Source organism: Mus musculus, chromosome 15 (assembly GCF_000001635.26).
Source record: "Mus musculus strain C57BL/6J chromosome 15, GRCm38.p6 C57BL/6J".
Lineage (NCBI taxonomy): Eukaryota > Metazoa > Chordata > Mammalia > Rodentia > Muridae > Mus > Mus musculus.
Window position 1 is genome coordinate 26,538,680 of NC_000081.6, and position 22,781 is coordinate 26,561,460.

The following is a 22,781-nucleotide window of genomic DNA, read 5'->3' on the forward strand; positions in this document are numbered from 1 at the left end:
GGATGCTCACAGCCATCCATTGGACGGAGCACAGGGTCCCCAATGAAGGAGCTAGAGAAAGTACCCAAGAAGCTGAAGGGGTTTGCAGCCCCATAGAAAGAACAACAATATGAACCAACCAGTACCCCCAGAGCTCCCTAGGACTAAACCACCAACCAAAGAAAACACATGGTGGGACTCATGGCTCTAGCTGCATATGTAGCAGAGGATGGCCTAGTCGACCACCAATGGGAGAAGAAGGTCTTGGTCCTGTGAAGGTTCTTTGCCAGTATAGGGGACTGCCAGGGCCAGGAAGCAGAGTGGGTGGGTTGGTGAGCAGGGGGAGTGGGGAGGGGATAGGGTTTTCGGAGGTGAAACTAGGAAAGGGGATAACATTTGAAATGTAAATAAAGAAAATATCTAATAAAAGAAAATAATAATTTGTAAAACACACACATACACAAACACATGGTCAGGTCTGTCAGAGCAATACCCCACTACAGTGGTACCAACTCATCTTAGTTAGTGTTTCTATGGCCCTCAGAGACTCATGTGTTCCAATGCTTGGCTCATAGGGAGTGGCACTATTAGGAGGCTTGGCCTTGTTGTAGGAAGTGTGCCACTGTTACATGCTTCTTGCCATGATAATAATGGACTGAACCTCTGCAATTATAAGCCAGGCCCAATGAAATGTTTTCTTTTATAAGAGTTGCCTTGGTTATGATGTCTCTTAACAGCAATGAAACTCAGACTTAGAGACTGGAAAGCATTAGTTATCTGGAAAGCATTGTGTTATTGTGAACAAATGCTGAAAGTTTAAGAAGTCAAGGAGTCTCAGAGTGAATAGATTTCACTCACTAATACCCTAAAACCTTGACAAGAATTGCACTGAGCCACCGAAATTAATGTTCCAAGGCAGTTAACAGTTGTATGAGTTTAAGTGACAGCTGACAAAGTAATACAGGTTGAAAAGTTGTTTGAAGACAAATACACTCACAATAGATAAGTTGATGCCCCTAAACTCTTTCTAGATGCGTAGGGTGAAGCCCTTATGATGGCTTCCCTTCATCCATATTAATTTAACTCTAATGGTTCAGGTAAGGTAGAAAGCAATTTGACATTTAACTTCTAGTATTTTCTTCTGCATCTGGTAACCATATCTTCTCCTACATCTTAATACTCTGAGTCACTAATAGATAACAAAATGTTGACGGTTCCCTCAACAATTTGTAGCTAGAATCAGGATGTATGCAAATTCATGGTTATTAATCCATAATTCTGAAATCCATAGATTTCTGAGGGGAGGGAATATTTTCATTATTCATTCTAGGAATTGCCATGTTAACACAGACATGGATTAATACAAGGGTATCTATCATCTTTAATAATCTTAATTGCACTGAGCTGTATCCACTGGTACAGAATGCTAATATATTTAATTAAGGGTACTGGCCCAGATTCTCTGTGGCATTACAATGTCCATCTAATGTAACTTCTTTTAAAATGCAAAGCTACGAATTCCACAATCTCAGGAGAAGAGTCTGGACAAGGAACTGAAGTCCTGGGTCAACTTGTAATATTATTCACTTACCTGCCAATTTAAAGGCAACATTCTATGGTCCATGGAGACAAAAGAACCTTGGATTCAACTTTAAAGAGACAATAGCAGCAGTGAGCTCTGTGTCTTGTCTTCAACAGAAACTATTTATTTATAGCTTACCTGTTTGCTTGCTTTTCAGTGCCCTAATCTGAACAGCACCCTCCTCAGGTAATAGTGTTAAAAAATGGAACTGAGTCAGATTACCAACATATTGCTTTATTTCTTGGTGGAAGTAAATTAAGGCTTTCTAGAGTCATACAGCACGACATGATGTGAACATTAGAATTAAAGAGAAATGGACAAACAAACAACAACAACAGCAACAACAAATGAGCTTTCAGTTTAGCAGAGCCAGGAAGGAAGCCATGTTTCCAAACAGATAAAGTTCTTAATGAGGCCATTTGATTGGTCTCAAAAATCTGCTGAGCTGTTCCCAAGAACCTCTGTCACAGATCCATACCTCCACCCTGGTGGAGAGCAGAGAGCACGAAGAAGATGGGGAAGGAAGAAACTGGGAAAGACATATGTGCTGGGCAGGCAGCAAGTTGGAAATGTCCCTTGGGTCTCACATGACAGACAGCTCAGGTGATGTACTCTGTCAGTGGTGATAAAATTATTCAAAATGGCTCAGGGATCCACTTTGGACCCTCTGCTCATTCTGGGAGTATTGAACCAGATCATTTGGCAAGTCCCAGTGTCAAGGGTTACAGATAAGCTATTGTGACTCTCCAAATCACAAGATTTAGGTAAAGCCAAGGCCAGAGAGCAGAGGGGTGCTACTTTCAATATCTTTTATGATTCTAATCTTGGTGGCTGTCCCTAGATTCTGCCCCCAGCCAAAACTTTTCACTTTCTTTTCTGATACCTGTGAACAGCCATCTGTCCTGATGATGGTGTGAACTGAAGAGTAAACTGTGACTCACAGGATCAATGACAGAAACCTCCTGAAAAAAATTCTGGCTTATCACTTCACTTCCCCTTCCCAACACAAGACAAGAGTACACACCGGAGCCTACAGTGGGAGTGCAGTTGTCGAGCTGTGTATAAGCTTGGTCTGTAACAAATGTAGCAGGCTTGGCTTGCAGCAGGAAAGGCTTGGGCTGGGGGATAAACACTTGGAGAAGAAGATGGGTGAACCGTCCAGTGATGGGGAAGGTCAGAGAAGACTTTGTGGAAAGTACTGGGTTTACTAAAAAGAGACAACTGAAGTTCATGAAAACAAGCAATAGCATTTTTTTTTCTGGCTATCTGATTCCTTAAAAAAACAAAACAAAACAAAACAAAACAAAACAAAACAAAACCGAAACTAGCAAATTGGTTTCTATTCAGAACGGACCACTTAAGAGCCCATCAACTTAAAAATTCAAAATTTGAAATGATTGTAATATTCTGTTCCAAGACTGTGGTGGGTGGATCAGCTTCTGTCTCACCAGTGTGTCGCCTCTTCTCTGTGCCTGGCATCTTGAATGAACAATATTGAAACACCTGGACATCTGTTTCACATCCCTTAGTAGAAAACATGAAGACAGCGGGCTGGGCGGCATTCGTACAATTAAACACTTACAAACTTAACCCCAGGAGGCTTTGTGTGATGGAGAAATAAATAGAAGAGAGAAGTCACAATGAAACGTGGATAACAAAGAACCACGGCACCTGTCCCCGATGGCTGCAGGACAGATGTGCCTAAAGCATAGCAGATGTGCACTGAGAAGGTTTAGGAAAACCTTTAAGGACATGTGTTCCCTTGGGCCTCACTTGTTAATTAAAATTTATAAGGGTTCTTACTTGGGTTTGAAAATGCTCAGAGGATGCAAGTTGACAGAGATAGAGGCTTCCTGTGATGAGGCGCCCTCCTGTCTGAGTCGGGCGTGGAAGGGCGAGGGAATGCGAGAGCACGTGTGGATGTGAGTCTGAGCATCCAACAAGGCAAAGAACGTTCAGAAGCCCAGCCCACCATTACAGTTGTGCTGGTTCTCGGATGAGAGCAAAGGGAGACCTGAGCAGAACCCAGTGTGGACTTACCGAGCGCCCATGGAAACTCCTGAACGCACAACTCATTTACATATCCAGTTCTCTCACAAGTGCCACCTGTGTGTGACTTATACAGAGCTCTTCTGCTCAGCAGCATCTCTGAGCAGAGCATCTCTCAGTTTGAAAATGGGCCGAAGGCTAATCCCTCACCTCTGGGCTCTGGTGGTGGCAATCTCAGAAAGGTGAGGGGTTTTGACCAAGGTGACAAGGCTAGTTACTGGCAGAGCTAGGGGAGAAAACATGACTCCTCTTACTCCATATGGTTTGCCGTAACGTATTAACATAGGGAAGCTCTTTGCACACTGATACGAAGTGTTAATAGGACTTTAACCATAATTTGCTTGGTGTGGGATTTAGGCGTGGGGCTTACGCCCATCAGATAGTTTAAGGAGGAGCTTTAGAGAGCCTTCTTCAACGCTTAATGTTGCAGCTGCTTCAGGGTTGGAAGAAGAGAGTATGGAACGCTGGGGTGTAGCTTGGGGACAGGAGGGGAGAGGGAAAGGGGGGTAAGGTGCATTTCTGAGACACAATAACCAGCCTGCTGAGGTGCAGCCTTGGTGACATTTATCTAAAAATTAACTGACTAGGAAGAGTTTACCATGGTAGAAATTTGGGGCTCCCCTTCATTATTTGACCTCTTTTGCTCATGAGAAATTAAAAATAATAAAATAAAAGCCAGACTCCTAAGAACCTTACAGAAAGAAAAATAGCTGCTGTGAATGGGTATGGGTGCTTACATGGGACACTTTTACAAAGCACTGTTTGGTTCTCATTGCGCCGTGGGAGCTGTCCCTTCAGAAGAAAGCGGGGTTGGTATGCTCAATGACACAGCGCTTGCAATGGCGCTTCACAAACCGCAGGGCCTCCACGGAAACTTCACAGTCCTGGACATTTAACATCTGCAGGTCGAAGCAGTTGGCAGCCACGATCTGCAGGCCCTGGCCGGTGATGCTCTCACAGGACTTGAGGCTTAGCCTCTTGAGATTGAAGCAGTTCAAAGCCAGGGATTCCAGGCCCGTGTCGGAGACCAGGGGACATTTACCAATGTCCAGCGACTTAAGTTTTGTACAGTTCTTGGCGAGGTACTCCACACCATGGTCCGTGATGCCCTCGCAGCCCCTCGCATTGAGGTAGCGTAATTTGCTGCAGTATTTAGCCACATAACGAATGCCCACATCCGTGATGCGGCCGCAGTGGGCGATGCTGAGGTACCTCAAGCGGGACTCCAGTTTAGCAATCTCCCGCAGGCCAAAGTCACTGACAAAGCGGCAGTCGCTGACACTCAGCTCCTTGATGGAAGTGCAGTAGATCACCAGGTAGCGGAGACCCTCATCTGTGAGGCGGACGCAGCGGCGCAGATAGAGGTGAGTGAGCTGCGTGCAGTGAGCTGCGATGGTGTGTAAGCCTTCGTCCTCCAGCACGAAGCAGTCCGTCATATCAAGGTATCGGATGGAAATCTGTTTGCCATGTAAGGGGGACAGTTTAATGGAGGCCTCCCGGGTCAAGCTGATGCAGGTCACTTTGGAGCACCCTGCAATAAAGATACAGAACACATGCTCAGATAGACTTGCCAGAAAGGGCACTTGGTTCCAGAGAGCCATAACCGATTCTCAGCCTTCTCTCTAGCTAAAACACAGGGGTTAACACTTCCGGTCTTGATCTCTATAGAGAAACATTTTCAGAATGGTTTTCTACTTGTAGGGTTATTTGTCAATTTAGCTGAATTTTGAGTTTAAGAGATTTGCAGGCTTCAGAGTTATAAAAATCAAGATTAGCTACTTGTCTTGGGGTGTTTGGGGGGTAAGTCACACTTTATTTCCTTTGTTTTAAAATGGTCACAGCCCCTTATCTGCAAGGGAGCTGTAATGAACTGAGGCCATGTGCCTAAATATCTTGCTATGACCCTACAAGTCCCTAGAAGTGCTGCGGTGATCTAGTAGTTTCTTGATTCAAGGAAATGAAAGGAAGAGATGGGAGGATCACTGGAACTCAGTTGAGAAGACCCTTTTGGGTTCCCTAGGCTGAGAGTTTACAGTTAGTTTAGGAATCTTTCCTTAGTCACAAAGTCAACCTTGCTGCATCTCAGTGAGATGATTGGTGTGAGTGGTTGGCAATTCTGTGCTCAAAGAATAGAATGACATGCAGTGAATTAACATGTAAGAAAATACTTTCAGGAGACAACTATATCAGGCTTCTATCAGCAAGCTCTTGTTGGCATCCACAATAGTGTCTAGTTTTGTTGGTTGTTTCAGCCATCCATTGGACGGAGTACAGGGTCCCCAATGAAGGAGCTAGAGAAAGCACCCAAGAAGCTGAAGGGGTTTACAGCCCCATAGGAGGAACAACAATATGAACTAGCCAGTACCCCGCACAGCTCCCTGGGACTAAACTGCCAACCAAAGAAAACACATGGTGGAACTCATGGCTCGAGCTGCATATGTAGCAGAGGATGGCCTACTCGGTCATCAATGGGAAGAGAGGCCCTTGGTCCTGTGAAGGTTCTATGCCCCAGTATAGGGGAATGACAGGTCAGGAAGTGGGAGTGGGTGGGTTGGTAGTAGGGTGAGGAGGGAGGGATAGGGGATTTCAGAGAGGAAACTAGGAAAGGGGAGAACATTTGAAATGCAAATAAAGAAAATATCTAATAAAAAATAAAATAAATTTTCAAAAAAGGAAAGACTTTCAAAGTCATGGGATATTTGTGTTACTACTAATCTGCTGAAGTTAATGTCTGGGATTTGACACAACAGGCATTGATAGAAGAAGAGAACAGTGTCATCTAAATTGTTCTAACCTGTCTACCTGTCCTTTTTCTTTGCCTGTATCCCCAGGATTTCCATACAGTTGTAATTGGAGGCATAGAAATGGCCCCCTAACATTGCTTATAGCCCTTAGATGGTACCTGTGACAGTTTGTATATATTTGGTCCAGGCAATGGTACTATTAGGTGGTGTGGCCCTGATTGAATAGGTGTGTCACTGTGGGTGTGGGCTTTAAGACCCTAACCCTAGCTGCCTGGAAGTCAGTATTCTGCTAGCAGCCTTCAGATGAAGATGTAGGACTCTCAGCTCCTCCTGCGCCATGCCTGCCTGGATGCTGCCATGTTCCCACCTTGATGATAATGGACTGAAACTCTGCACCTGTAAGCCAGCCCCAGTTAAATGTTGTCCTTATGAGAATTGCCTTGGTCATGGTATCTGTTCACAACAGTATAACCTGAACTGAGACAGTACCCATTCTCTATCAAATTTAAATTCAGGTGTAACAGTTCCCCTGAGGGTCTCCCTGTGCTCTTACTGCTAGCCCTACTGTGGCCCTGACATTTCCCAGCCCTCGCTGCTGCCTCTGTCCCTGCCCTGCAGCCTCTGGGCCTGCACTATGGAAGGAGTTTTCCTCAGATGGCTCCAGGAGCTACCTGCAACTTTCTTAGGTCCCCAAGATAATGTTCGTTTATGGGATGAGTTTTCCTGGACTTCTCTGTATAACTAGCACCCCTGGACTTTCCTCTTAATTTTAATCTCTCGGTTGGCAGCACTGCATGTTCATCTGTCTGGTTATTTACTTGCTGTGTCCTTACACTGGAATGCACAGTCCTCAGGGCAAGGACTCAGGCAAGTTGATCTCCAGACCTTGTGTATTTAGTTTATAGCTGGCACACAATAGGTATTTGTTGAATGAATGAAGGAGGGAAGAAATGATCTGCAGAGGAACATTCTCCATAGTAGACCAGACGGGAGAATTGAACTCCCAACATTTACATGTCTTCAGACTCTGGCATGAGCTCAAGTGTATCTGCACCAGAAGATAGTTTATTTCATAGTTAATAGAAATTCCTTTTATTTGTGTTGACTTATGAAATTTACAAAATACTTTGATGAATATTTTTATCCTATTCTTAATACTATTAAAGGCCTGGATGGTAATGCCCAAGAAGTTATTTTTGGATAATTACTAGACATCATTCTTAATCCCATAAAACTGTGTAAAATTATCTATCTCTATACATTCATATTGTGCCGTTTAATCATAAGATTGCATATTATAGTGAAATATTCATCAAATCTTACTTTATAAGCTTATAAGGCCAATTTATGTTATATTAATAGTCAATATCCATTAATATATACTGTAGAAATATATATTTGAGCCTCTCCTATTCTACTATATATATTTCCTCCTCATTTTCTCTCTGTTCTTATCAGATCCTTGTTGCAGGTGCAAGGCCAGGTACTTCACTCCAGATCCCTCCCCAAGTTTTAGCAACTCAACTCAATATCTAATGCTTGTTTGTGGCAGAGCAACAATGCTGCTGTGGACTTTCCTGACTTTTCTCTCACTTTCTGGCAAAATTTCCAGGAAACTCTGATATAGCGGAGGTCCTGGGAATAATAGGGATCAAATGTCGTGTGCTCCAAGACAAGAAGTGTAAGGTTTGAAGCATACAACCAAGCACAGAAAACAGATGCTCTGGGGGGGGGGGGGATGGGGGCAACGTGGCTTCTGGGAGGCAGTTAGCGTTGAAAGTTGACCTTTCCTTTTGTTTCTTTCTTTGAGATGAAGACAATCTGGAATATCTTGAACTTTTTTTCCTGTTGTGTTGCCCGTGAAGGCATTTTTCTTTTATTCTACTACATAATAAATTCTATTCTTCTATTTTGGTTCTAGTTTCCTTTCTACATTCTTAATATCTAGAAAATGTCATGTGCCAGGAAAGACAAAATATTTAGACGAAAATATGTCTTAAAAAAGAGTCTCAAATTTAAGAAAATATTAGTCTAGTACAGTTGCAGTAAATGATTTTGATATGCCTGTATTGCTGTCTATTAATAAATTTTAATGTTATGGCTAGCTCTAATTCTTATGGGTTTGTTGAGTTTGTATTGGAAAGAACATAAATTTTTTCATGGTTCAGTAATACTAATGGATAGTTCTTGCATTCCTACTTTACAGACATGAAGGGAGTTTCAGAAACCATTCATTTAAACCAGTTTTACAAGATGAAAACTGCCTCCTCTTTCCTACACCCAGTCTGGAGCAAGCTTGATAACTGTGCACAGTTTCAGTGACAAGAGTGAGGTAAGACATGACTATGATGTGTACAGAACTGTGGGTCACACAGAGATTAGCAGTAGATGTGCCATCAAGAAGCAAACACGAAGATACTAGGTGAGTGAGCTCTTCAAAGCAGCTATATTTAAGGAGATCATCAAAGAGGAATAACTTGGATACACAGATGTTAAGTCCAGATGCTGAAAAAGAGGAAGACAGACATGAGAGACAAGAAATTAGTGAGTGCCTTCAGGAGTGAGGAATGTTTATGGAGAGTACATTAGGTTTTCAGGAAGGATTTAAGGAAAAATAAGGAATGACTGGCTGGGGCCAGAACAGGGTGGGAGGTGGGCAGGGGACAGGTTCCTTAAAGTCCAAGAAAAAGGGTTGCAAATGAACAGTATTCCACTAAGATGAACAACAACAGTTTAACAAGGCTTAATTGCAGCTGTCATGAATTTTCCCTAATCAGGATTTACTCTCATTTGTGCATGTATGTGTGTGGGTATGCATCTGCCCTTTCTCAAGAATGCCAGGCAGTCTGATCCATCGGTCGATGGCTAACTTCTAAGCCTGTTCATAACAATACAATAATAAAACAGCCATCATTGCTGTTCATGGAGTGTTTCACATTTCTCAGAAAAGCAGGAGCAATGTCAACACAATGAACTCATGTTAAGTGCAAGGCATCCTAACCCTTGAAGCTCTTCTCCAGCATTAACAATTCTGAGTGGTGCATTGACCAAGGAGACTTGCGCTCTTTCAAAATTAGCATCTCAGGCATCTGCACTTCCATTGTCACCTAACTAAGAGATCCTAAAACACAACACAAAAATCTCTCCTCTCTGTCTATAAAAAAAAAAAAAAAGCTCATGACTTGAAAAAAAGTTGGGGGGGGGGGCTTCAAAATATGCATGTCCCAGAATGTAAATCCAAAGGTGTTGTTCTACCTGCTTATGATGAAAATGTAGACACCTAGAGCAAATTTTAGCTCACTAGACATAAGGTGCGGAAGACTGTGCCCGGGTGAGGTTCTACCTGAGAAATGGCCAAGTCTTTTAAGTGAGTTGTTGAGAAGGACTGGGGCGGGAGCAGAAATGAGGCTAGCATGGAACCCAGATAGGTCAACGCTCATGACCGGATGCACCACGGGCATTTTGTGTTTGGGATCTGCAGATTATTTCTTGTAGAAGAATGAGGATTTGGATCACAGAAGGGCAACTTTTGGGGGGCCTTACCTGAGTTAGGGAAAAACATGAATCTCAGTGAAGTCTTAGATGGAGAGCAGTAGGAGGTTTTATGTATGAAAATTTAGGCTTACAACTTGAAAAAGTGTCCAGAAGTTGGACATGTGGAGTGTGGAACGAGGTGTAAAAATGAGCAGCTGATGTAGTTAATGTTGCAGCAGGCAGGCAGGCAGGCAGGCAGGCAGGCAGGCAGGCAGGCAGGCAGGCAGGCAGGCAGGCAGGCAGGCAGAGGAGAGGTTGTGGTCCCAAGGTTCTAGGAAATTACACGCCTGTATAGGATTCTGCTGATTGGAAGGAAAAGATTAGGGGGAAAAAAGGGGTGGGCCTCGGGTGTCCTGTTGGAGACAACTTTGAAGGAACTTTACTGGCAACAATTACATTTTATGTTTTGAAAATGAGTTGATTTTAATACATCCTAGTTATTTCTAAAATATCAATAAGAGGTAATTTGTGATGATAACAGGATACCATACCCAGCTATAGTAATTATCAGTGATTTGAAAATATAGTAATAATAAACACGAGCCTTTTCTGCCTGGCTAAATTTGGGCCAGGTAACTTCATGTCATCTAGAGGATTTGAAATCTAGAAAAGAAAGTGAGACTTTTTTTTTCCATTTTTATTAGGTATTTAGCTCATTTACATTTCCAATGCTATACCAAAAGTCCCCCATATCCACCCACCCCCACTCCCCTGCCCACCCACTCCCCCTTTTTGGCCCTGGTGTTCCCCTGTACTGGGGCATATAAAGTTTGCAAGTCCAATGGGCCTCTCTTTCCAGTGATGGCCGACTAGGCCATCTTTTGATATATATGCAGCTAGAGTCAAGAGCTCCGGGGCACTGGTTAGTTCATAATGTTGTTCCACCTATAGGGTTGCAGATCCCTTTAGCTCCTTGGCTACTTTCTCGAGCTCCTCCATTGGGAGCCCTATGATCCATCCATTAGCTGACTGTGAGCATCCACTTCTGTGTTTGCTAGGCCCCGGCATAGTCTCACAAGAGAAAGTGAGACTTTCAAACTCAAGTTTACTGTTATCTAAGAGCCACTATCTGAAGCCAGCTTAAAACCAAGGTGTGGTGTCAGGTAAGGACAGCTTTGGCAACCTTCTGATGCCTGTGTCTATTTTGGCGCAATCACACTGCCATATTGGGAGAAACTTTCAGCAAGTATTGAGGAAAAACCCATCCTTAAATCCAACTTGCTAAACTTTTCAAGTCCATCTCCACTCAGCCATATGTGAAACTCCATCATAAGCCATAAAATGCAGTGCAATCAACTACCTCTTCAAGATATGTTAGGAAAAATCAAATCTGGGTAAGATTTCTTCCTAGAAATAGTACAACTTTGGAGTTGTGCCTTTTACTGGCCCCCTTTTGTTCTTCTGCATAGATGTATAGATCTGTGGTGTTATAGGCAACCTGTCAGGTAGCTATACAAACATGTATAAGCTAGAAAATGACATCGAGGTAGAGGACAACTAGCAAGACTTAGTAACGCTGATAGTCAGGTCATGCAGCAAGCCCACTCAGGCCAGAAATCTCAAAAATGTTATTCCTAAATAGCCAAAGTGGCTGTTTCAGCCATTTAAGAATTTCAAAAGTCCATCCCATAATCAGCCACCAAATGCAGACACTATTGCATACGCCAACAAGATTTTGCTGAAAGGACCCTGATATAGCTGTCTCTTGTGAGGATATGCCAGTGCCTGGCAAACACAAAAGTGGATGCTCACAGTCAGCTATTGGATGGATCACAGGTCCCCCAATGGAGGAGCTAGAGAAAGTACCCAAGGAGCCTAAGGGGTCTGCAACCCTATAGGAGGAACAACAATATGAACTAACCAGTAACCCCAAGAGCTCGTGTCTTTAGCTGCATATGTAGCAGAAGATGGCCTAGTCAGCCATCATTGGGAAGAGAGGCCCCTTGGTCTTGCAAACTTTATATGCCCCAGTACAGGGTAACACCAGGGTGAAAAAGTGGGAGTGGGTGGGTAGGGGAACAGGGAGGGGGGAGGGTATAGGGGACTTTCAGGATAGCATTGGAAATGTAAATGAAGAAAATACCTAATCAAAAATTGGAAAAAGTAAAAAAAAATTCAAAAGGACCTCAAAAAGAGACCACAGTTACTTGCATTCTCTGTGAAGGGTACCCTGGAGCCTGCTGTGATAAATCTGGGGATTCCCAACAAGTCATGTTCTATTCTGAGAAAAACACAACCGAGTGTTCCCATGACAAGAATGATGAAGAGTTTGTCAATTTTGCTTCTTAGCTAAAGAGAAAACACATCAGGTTATAGCTCTCAGAGCTGAGCGAACTGTCCCCCATCTTGGTTTAGAAACGAGTCATCCTCCACCACATCACATGCTCCATGCTCTCCAGAGTTCCTTGGATGGAGAATTTAAGAAAGCCTCCTTGTTCCCCACTTCTGTCTGCCAATGGCTGCTCATGACTAATCGAACACTCAGTAATGATGGCTTTGTCCTGAAGCCAGTTCTAGTAGAAGAGCAGTAAGCAGCTTTCCAGCCAGAGAAAGAATCTGCAAAAATAATGGGCTGTCAGCTGAAATATTTTCAGATGTCGGCTTCTGAAAGACAGAACAAGCTGAAGGCTGTTCTACCTCCAATTTTTTTTTTTGAAGGGCATCATTTACCCCAGATTCTTGTAAATCCCAAATTCTCTTTACTTGCCTAACACAGTGGGTTTTTACTTCTTGACCCTTGCCTGACCATTCCTGAGGACACAGCTCATGCTTCTGATTTTTTTAAACCTCTCTGACAAATCTGACATATTCCAACCTCTTGAATGTTCATCTTTTGACTGTATGGCAGACGAGATAAAAATAATAGGGTGTGTGTGTGCTATACTGCTATTCGGGATGGGTCCCGTCTGGCACCAAAGTTTGACTCTGGGCTTTAATTCTTCCTGCCTAAGAGAGACTTTTAAGTGAAGCAATTATACTGGGATTTCCTTCCATTTTCCAAAGAATGAAAAGTCAGATTCAATGGACCCTGCCCTTGTAATGTGTAACTGAGAACATGCTTTAAAAGAGCTGTAAAAATAACCCAAAGGAAAGACAAAAGGGGGCGTCATCTGACCATGACAGGCTTCCCCAGTGGTTAGGGAAAAGCAAGCTATTGTGAGCACAGCTCCCAGGCCTGGGTTTTACTCTCTGTGGCTGACCATTCAGTTCAGGATTTGCATTCAGGGGCATCACTGTGGCTTTTACTATGGCTCTCACAGGCTCTACTGACTTAATAAATACAAAGGTGAGGTACTGAACTACCTGTTTAAATGAGCTCTTTAGCTTAATTAGATTTTTTTCCATTATGCATAGTTGTTCTGGAGTATAAGGATACAATTAAGGTGTACTGATGAAAACTATCAGGACCAAGGTGCCCCCAGTTCCTTCAGGAAGCAGATATTAAAATGCAAGGGCTACTTCTGGTTTTCAGGGATATGGCTCCATAGTGAGATATTTTCTGACCGGTTAGCCTATCGACCATTCACTGTATATCCCTGGTAAGGAGACCCTGGGGGCTGGAGACATGGTTCTGTGGTTAAGAGTGCACCCTGCTCTTCCAGAGGACTTGAGGTTAGATCTCAGCATCCATGATGGGCAGCCCCCAGTTGCCTTAACTCCAGCTTCAGGGTACACAATGCCCTCTTGTGGACTTCGTGAGCATCGGCACTCACATGCACATACCCACACACAGATAAACATATACACATAATTAAATAAAACATAAATAAAATACTAATAAAAGAAGGGGACCCTGTATGGAGTAGTAATATCCATACTACTCTGAAGTGGTACGTTAGGAATATCCAGATTTTGAGGTCAGTTTCCATTTACCTGACACATCCAGATGCTCCAGGTTGGGACAGAGTGACACCACATCAAAGACAGCCTCGTTCGAGATATTGTAACATCCTGAGACTTCCAGGCGCCTCAGTTCTGGACAGCACTGTGCAATGGTATAAAGCCCCCGGTCTGTGAGCCGCCGGCAGCCACTGACAATGACAGTCTCCAGCATGAGACACACATTGGGGGTGTCCTGGCAAAGCCTGCGGGTCAGTACTTTCAGGGCACGGTCCACATTGATGGTCTCTCCAGTGAGACGGATAGTCCTCCAGAGGCGCGGGTCCCAGGCCAGGTTGTACCAGCGGCGGCACACACGTGCACAGCGACATAGCTGGTTGGTGGGCAGGAAGGAGAAGATCTGCACCATGGAGTGGTCCGGGAGCCTGTCTATGCTGGCTTGCTCTTTCTGGGGTCTGGAGGCGAGCCGAATGAGTGGGTGAGTGAGGCGGGTCGGGGGCGGGGAGTGAACCATAGCCACTGTCTCCCCGGTGATGGAGGATGAAGATGTGGACGAACCCCTTCCATTCTGAAATCCTGGCAAAGTCGGTGGGCATATCAAGGCTGGGCTGGGCGTGCTCAGTGTGCGCATGCTCAAGTCAGAATCTGCCAAAGGAAAGAGACCAAACAGGTAAGAATGAGGGGTTTATAGAACAGTGAGCTGGAAGGAAAAGACACACGGGGGCAACAGTAACACTCCCTGATGGCCTTCACTCCTGTGCTCCTTCAGAGCATAAGCAGCATGCCCCACCCTTCTGTGAAGCTTCTCACAGTGGAGCTCCACACCAGGGCAAGCAAGCGGCAGCATTCACCGGTGAGGCCTGGGCTTTCTTTTCACTTCAGTGGCTCAGCCCTGCTAAGCGTACACAAGCAGTTGTGAACAACAGAGATGGTGCAGGCATGGCCACCACAACCTTGTCTCACATAAATAGACCAGGCTAGAGAGGCCGCTGTGCAGACCAGGGGCAAATTCACCGCATGTTCCCGTTCTCCCATCTCCCTCAGTGCTGAGCATGTAAAAGGCACAACTCCAAAGTTGCACTGTTTCTAGGGCGAAACCTTACCAGGATGGGATTTTTTTCCCTAACATATACTGAAGAGGTAGTTGATTGTCCTGCATTTTACAAGTGAAGTGGGCACGGTGTTTCCGAAGAGAGTCTCTGGCATGCGTGAAGAACCCACTGGCCCCGGTGTATTCACTTGCTCTGCCATGTTGACCCTTGCGTTCTGACGACTGTTCCCCGGAGTAGGGGAGCCACCAGGCTTTCTGTAATCAGGTCAGGCCCCAGTCCTCAGAAATTCATTCTTCCTTCTAACTAACTTTATGCATTCGAACAATGAAAGCCCCACTCTGTTCCTTGAACACAGTGAGTTCCCTGAGCTCCCGGTGGTGAGGACCTAAGTAGTTTCAAAGTTTTGGAGGGATTAAGGATTCCTCAGAAGCTTAGAGAGAGCACATCCATTAAGAGCATATGCTGTTCTTTCAGAGGTCCCGCATTTCATTTCGCGATTTTCGGTGGCTCACAAGGGTCTGTAACTCTTAACTGCAGGGGCATGTGATGTTTCTGTGAGTACCATTCGCTCACAGACACAAACTGGTTCCCAGACATATACACATAATTAAAAATAAATCTAAAAGAAAGAAATCTTCATATTACTCAAAGAGAACCCTCCAGATCATTTCCCTTTATCTATGTACAAGAATTTAGTCTCTCTCTTTACAAACAAACTTAGTATAAATTTTATATAAAGATTATTTAGGAAATAATGAACTCAACATATTTTATTTAAATATGCACTTATAAACTCACACACCCATATGTGTTTATGTGGGAAGAGATAGAGGCAGAACATATATTTAAAAAATATATTCTTTTACCTGGAGAATACAATACTTTACTAAATTGTGACTCAGTCATATTTGCCTTTCAGTACAGGTCTAAAGGTTTAATTCTTTTGTGTATCCAGGGACAAAGACAGTAAGTCTTTAAGGAAAGAAAACCTTGAACATAAGAGGAAATTAGGAATCCCAAAATAACCTCTCACTTATCATCACACCAATTCATACCATTGTACATCCCCAAGGAATTACTTCCCAGAAGGAGAGACAATTTGAGGCTCTCAACCCTGATGCTTAAGGAGCTATGAAGGCTCTGAAATCCTCTGTCTCGATGGCTTAGGTTTCATTCATCTTGGAGAGATGTGTAAGCTTGTCTGTGGGACACTGCAGTAAGGCCCTGACGTGTAAGTTAGACTCACGCTATGTTTACTAGAGGGGAAGAGATAACTTTTACAACAGGACTCTCCCCTGGCTTTACTTTTCCTCACTCTCATGCCTCAGCCCTGAGGGGGACAGTACAAATACATCCAGAGTGCTTAGCACAGCTGTGCCTGTGATGACTATTTTAGTCATTTTTTTTTCTCTCTCTCTCTGTAAACATACCTGGGTGTTACAGGACTTCATACTCAGAATGAGACAGCAGCTTCTACAACTTTGAGGAGGATTCTGGGTTGGGAAAGTTAGGCACCTCTTTCTTTGATAGCTCCTCTTGCCAGCCCACCTAGAGTTTATCCATGGGAACTCTAGAAGGAATTTAACAGTTCTTTATTGTTCACACTATGTGTGTGTGTGTGTGTGTGTGTGTGTGTAGGATAGAGGATAGAGGATAGAGGATTTGTTCCAAGAAAGTTGATATCTGTTTTACCAGGAGCACATACAAGATTTGTTGGGTTCCTCAGGCTGACTTTCCAAAAGGTACAGAATTCTTTGAGAGCTTTCAGAAGGCTATAATCATAACTGAATAAATAACACCTGATATTTACAAAACAATAAAATGATGGTCTAATCTTGAGATAAGCATACCTAGAAGTTGTCACAAAATACCTTTCTTGATATTGTCTTAAACATATGAAATCCAAATTTTAAGCTTAAAAGGTGAATAATACATGTATATACATTTCCATTTAGACATGCACTTGATTATATTTGATTATAAATAGAACAGTTGCTAGACAATAAGTCAAGGAGCTATTTGCTGACACAAGATATGGCTTATAGAAACAGATGACTCATGGAGCTATCAAGATACCACATCATGTTGGTACACTGAAAAGACAGAATATAGCTTCCACTTCACACAGGAACCACCTATGTCTCAGGTAGCAGATATCATGTGCACCAGCAAATGCAGAAACACCAATCCACCCTTTATACATAATTCTTCTTCCCACCCATCCTTTCCGGCTAAGCAGCTAAATGGCACTGGTATTAGCTGCTGACTTTTTCAAGTAAGCTTAGAAAGAAGGACGGACCTCTATGCCAACACTGCAAAAGCACTTGGAAGAGTAGCTCGAGGATACATCAACATGAAGACAACCCTCTTCTGTCTTCCAACACTAGGATACAGCAAGTTGAAAATGGCCAACTACGTGTGAACTGAGACTGTGAGGACATCAACTTGTTTTCAGTCTTAAATAGCTCTTCTTAGTAAAATCTACCTACTTGCCACCTTGAATACAAAGCTCATGGTTTATTTCAGCAGGAAAGTGCTATGTAAAATACTGAACTAAAATACAATTTAACCCCAACCTGAAGAGGCCATTAGTGGCCATCTTAATACTGGATAGGCTTTTGTGTTTATTTACATAAAAATTGGCTATCAAACCTTATTTTTCTTTGTCTTTCTCTTCAATGAGATGAGGACATTTCTAAAAGGTATGAGGAAGCAGCCACACACTCTCAGGGGGTGTTTTGAAACAGGAATATGAGCTTTGTAAAGAAAAGTATCAAACCAAAGATACTGGACCAAATGCTTCTATTAAGTGTCCAGTCAGTCATTAGTAGCACCAGTTGTTATCAGATTCCAGTTTATGGGAGTTGAAAGGGATGGTTCAGTGGTTAAGCACTTGTTGCTCTTCTAAAGGAACCGGGTTCAATTCCTGGCACCCACACAGTGGCTCACGACAGTCTGTAACTCCAGTCTCAGAAGATCTGATGCCCTCTCCTGGTTTTGGCAATTACCTGATACGCACACAACACACAGATATACATGCCGACAAAATCCCTTTAGTACACAAAATAATACATATTTTAGAATTCTGTTATAACCAAATGACTCTTGATCAGCATTTGAAGGAAAGTGTCAGTAAGGGAAAACACAACAAATCCTAAAGGAGGAAGACTTTTCACAACGTACTAAAGTATTTTCCAAAGCTTGTATAAAGGCTGGTGATAATTTAAACTCCACCAAGGCTACTGCTCAACCAGAAGACACTCTTTGAACCTATTTTGTTTATACATAAACAAGTGCATAAAATGGTAATAGAATCTGTTAAGGGCAAATTAAGTACCACATAATCACATTTGGGTCATATATAGATGCCATGTCTGACATTATCCATATTACATTATGTCGGTTTATTAATTGTAGCCTTCGGGCTGCCTGACTTCTGTATATGCTGTTCTCACAGCAGTGAAACTGTCTAAGGATGTGCCCTGCAGCGTGAGGATCTGCTGGTAAGTGGCCTGTGAGTGAGGATGAACTTTGCAATAGAGTAGGTAGACAGAAATCTACCAGAAAAGCTGATAAAGACTGCAAAAGGACACACTTGGTTAGAATCAAATATCAGAGCTGGAATGATGGGCTGAGACAGAGCTCAGCAGATACAATAACTGGTGGTAAATGGATAGATGACCTGAGTTTGGAGATGCAGAAACCATGTAGAGCCAAGCTCAGCAGCACACTTTGACGGCTGTGGCACTCTCGTGGTGAAATGGGGAGCAGAGACAGGAGAGTTTTTGGAAGCTTTCCAGCCAAACAATCCAGCAATACAACCATGGTAGCAAGAGACCCTATCACAAACACGGTGAAATGCTATAAAACAACACCTAAGCTTTCCTATGATCTCTTCACATGAATCATAGTACAAACATGTCTGCATTCACATAGGCACATACTCATATACACTCACATAATTTATACTCACATATACATACACATAAACACACACACACACATTTAAAAAATACAGAGAATATATTGTCAATTATAAATATGTAAGAGCAGAGGAAAGATAGAAATTAGAATAGTTCAAGGGTCATGAAAGTTGAACAGGAGATAAAAATGAGAAATGGCATAGTCTTAGAATAAAATGTGGATTTTGTGACCAGTCTCCTGAGGACCCTGGGAAGGTATGGAGCCGAAGGATGGGAAAAATACATTGGTATCATTGGGACACAGGATGGATTACAAGAAATAGGCTGACTAGGGCAGGGGAAGGGGTAGGCATTTCAGTTTTATACTGTTCCTCATGCTTCCTTGAGGTCCAGCAAGGGTCTCTTACTGGATTATAACCCATACATCCCAACCCCCCTCCTGGCTCTCCCTTGGCACCATTTCAGAGTCTCCACAGCACACCCTTAGTTGTCTTCAATTCCTTGTAGTCCTCTAGGGAGACAGACAAATGACTATAATGAAGATGCCCCCAAGTCCCACAACAGACAGTGTGGTGTGGTATAGGACAGATAAGGTTTTTTAAGTCTTAAAAAAGAAATGGAGCAATCATACAGCATAAGAACAATGAATGTAGAAGCTACTAACAGTGAAAAATAGTGTTAAACAGTATTTTAGTAAGTGTTTTTATAATTTTGTAAAAAAATGCAAATCTTGACACAATGGTTATGTTTAACCAAAATAAAAATAATAGTACTTTATGAATATAGATATAGTCATCTGTGGAATAAAGTAAAAGTTTGTAGATTCTTTAAAAGCTTCCTGGCTTTATTGATTTCGTAAATTACTTTCAAGTACTTGATTGGTATAGGAAAATGTCTTTTAAAGAAATTCTTGAGTTACTCTGAATTTATAAATATAAAAAAGAACTTAATTTTTTCTGGGGAGGATCTTTTTTTTTTATAGTTCCAAAACTCAATTTTATATCCCGAGTAATCAGTACAATATTGAAATATTCATGGTGCCTCTTATGCACATGCTTTTTAGTAGCATGTTCTTCTAACTAGCTGACTGTCTAGTTTTGTAGTTTTTATTTTCAAACCACGGCTGTATACACTCTAGAAATTCTATTTACATGACTCTGGATTTTCAAAGTCAAAATTTACAAGCCTACCCTTTTCCCCACCCCTGACCCCCGATGGATGGATGGATGGATGGATGGATGGATGGAGGACCGAAGCTTTGTTGTAACATGCTTCTATTACAATTCAGTTTTCTTCTCAAGAACTACTGCAATAAAAGGAAGGGTTCCTTTCTTATCTTAAACTTGAGCTTTAAGAAAATAGATCTATAAAACCTAGCTAGGGAAAAACTAATAGACTCCAAGCTATCATTTATCTCTTAGTTTTATTAAAAAATATTTTCTTAAAATTGGTTCAGATCATATAAACTATCTAGGAGCCACTTAAGGCACTGGCTGCTATAAAGTGGAAATTTATACAGGGAAGGTTAAACTTGCATTTCATGTGGAGGGAGTTGATTTGGGGATTTAAGGGTTCTTATTGGGACTGCTATCACAAGGTGATGCCTCCAGAATCAAATAAATGCTGATTTAAAGTCTTGTTGAGAAGAAAATACCTGCTTTGCCAGCCACATGGGCCATCCCCATATGGGTTTCTCCCTGGTAACTGGCTTGTAAAATTTCAATGAAAATAATGTGACTTTTCTCATGCTAGTGTGTAAGGCCTATTCTGATATACAACTCTTCATTTATGTTTGAACTTAGCTTCCCCAAAGCTATGTAGCCTGTGACTTTGATTCATTCTGATTTGCCTTCTGCTCTTCCAGAAGAAAATAGTCACATTGCCATGGAAGTAGGTAAGTCTCTCTGCTCTGTAACTCATAAATAAAATCAGTGAAATGTACAGATTCACTTCTTTGGACCTTGCTTGCAACATGTCCAAAAGAAGATCAGATGGCTTAAAAACCAAATCTAATCATAATTCACAGATTTGCGTTGGCTTGAATTTTTTTTTCAATGTTGACTTCTAGCATCTGCATCTCTTTCTTGTATGTAAAATGTCGCAGTGGTACGGCTTTCAATTATTCCTTAATGGGAAGAATGTAGGCATCCTTCCTGAGACAGTGCCAATGCTGTTAGAAGCTTCCCTTCTGACAAGATTTGTTACTTAACTTTTCCATTTGCCATGATCAAAGAGCTGACAGGAAACAACCTAAGTAAGAATTCATAGAGGAAGCATTTACTTTGGCTTACATTTTGAGGGGAAACAGTCTGTCACGGCATGTCTATGCTCAGGCTCCAGAGTGGCAGGTATAGATAGTTCAGATCCCTCACACCTTGGAAGACGAAGCAGTGTGACCAGGAAATGGAATTGGGCTGTATGACCTCAAGGTGCATCTCCAGTGACTGGTTTCCTCTAGAGGTTCCACCTCCTTATGCTTCTACGTTTCAAAACAGCGCCATCATCTAGAACTCAAGTATTCAAACACAGGGAAGGGGCATTCCTTTCAAACCTCAATAATCTATCTAAGCACACATAGTCTATGATGGTTATACAATATCATTAGACTGCTGATTTCCCCAGTTCACCAAAAGAAATCAAGGTTCAGTTTCAAAGTCTTGAATATGCAGAAATATTTAGGTAGGTTTCATAAAAATTTTACTCAATTTTTTTTTTTTGTAGTTGCAATGGAGTTTGCTCTTCTGGGGAAGACATGGATATTGTCACCTGGAGATCAGAAGAGTTGTGATCATGTATATGAGACCCTTACAAGGTTGGGCCCTAAGTGTCAAGAAGTGTATGAGGTCATGTACATTTCTGAGGACACATATTCAGTTAACTGGCACGTGTGCCTGGGTTTTTCTTTTGCTTACCTGTCCATAGGCTTTCCATGGTCCTATAAATAACCACTCCCCCATCCTACTGTACGGAGTCTGATTAAACTCATTAGTTCACCAAGGTAGACTTGCACAGACTCATCTCTCTGGTCTGTCACTGGTACTATACTTCATGAATAGATATTTGTTCATATTTCCCCAGGAGAAATATTGTAATATTTGGTGCCCAAATTGGGACATTACAGAACCAAAGAAGATTATATTATAAGTACCACTGCTACTTCAGCAAGTAAACAAATAAGCCTGGAATGTCTCCAATAGAAAAAGTCATGGTGAAAGAGCTATTTAGTGTGGATGAGGCACCTCACTGAAATAGATGAGGTTTGACACATGAGTATGGAGATGCTTCACACATGACTGAGAAGCTACACTCTATCCCAGTCCCCAAATGTAAGCATATATGCAATATGGCAGCAGTTATGTTGCCCGTAGAATTTATGAAAAGGCACAAGTCTGTCTGGAAGAAAGTTTCTCATGTAAAGTAGAATGTTAAGGAGACATGAGGGTAGCATCCTCAATCATGTCTCTCCAGGAAAACTTACACAACAGCTATTGGTTAGGGAAGCTTGTTTTTGCAGTAGATGGAAGTTTCTATCAGTACATATAAGTGGCCAATCTGTTATAAGTTGCTGCTGTGGCATACTGGTTCACTTTTCTCCTAAATGAGAGAAAACAGTCATATATTTATCACACACACACACACACAGAGAGAGAGAGAGAGAGAGAGAGAGAGAGAGAGAGAGAGAGAGGGAGAGAGAGAGAGAGAGAGAGAGAGAACAGAGAGCGAGGGACAACAGGAGCATGATGAATGTAAGAGCTGACAGAGGGGTGGAGGATCGGCAATCTCAGTCTTTCAGGCATTACATGGCTCTGCTGTCATGTTATTAAAGCCGTTGTGATTACCTGCATGTGACCCTTCCGAAAGGAGCTCACTACCACTCCCTCATGGAAGTGGAGAGAGCATGAGACACAGGAAGCTCCCCTCATCCCTAATGGTGCCGAAAATTCATTAACTATTTCTCCGGAGGGTGAGAGCTTCTGGTCCAACGGTATAGCTGCCATTACATCGCTCACACTCTTGTAAGTAATCCCACACAATACACGCATGTAAGTAACCACTATTTCAATTAAAAGCTCCACGA

The 22,781-nt window shown here is 42.4% G+C and overlaps 1 protein-coding gene and 1 long non-coding RNA gene across 3 annotated transcripts in view; one reads left to right on the forward strand and one right to left on the reverse strand.

The window, feature by feature from the left end:
- Positions 1-1,774: 1,774 nt before the first annotated feature.
- The window catches only part of Fbxl7 (F-box and leucine-rich repeat protein 7), a 355,111-nt gene continuing 334,104 nt past the window's right edge, over positions 1,775-22,781 (reverse strand). Inside the window, exons 2-3 of one of the 2 annotated variants that reach the window (XM_006520106.4) lie at positions 13,762-14,373; positions 1,775-5,141 (exon numbers count right to left, since the gene is read on the reverse strand). In XM_006520106.4, coding sequence (XP_006520169.1) covers positions 4,405-5,141; positions 13,762-14,359 — 1,335 coding nt within the window. In that variant the 5' untranslated portion in view covers positions 14,360-14,373 and the 3' untranslated portion in view covers positions 1,775-4,404. The remainder of the gene's footprint in view (positions 5,142-13,761; positions 14,374-22,781) is intronic. The other variant, NM_176959.3, reaches the window with a different exon arrangement.
- Gm52206 lies at positions 8,461-21,542 on the forward strand. The gene is made up of 3 exons (XR_003951618.1): positions 8,461-8,686; positions 20,506-20,597; positions 21,425-21,542. It is a non-coding gene; the product is annotated as a predicted gene, 52206 (long non-coding RNA).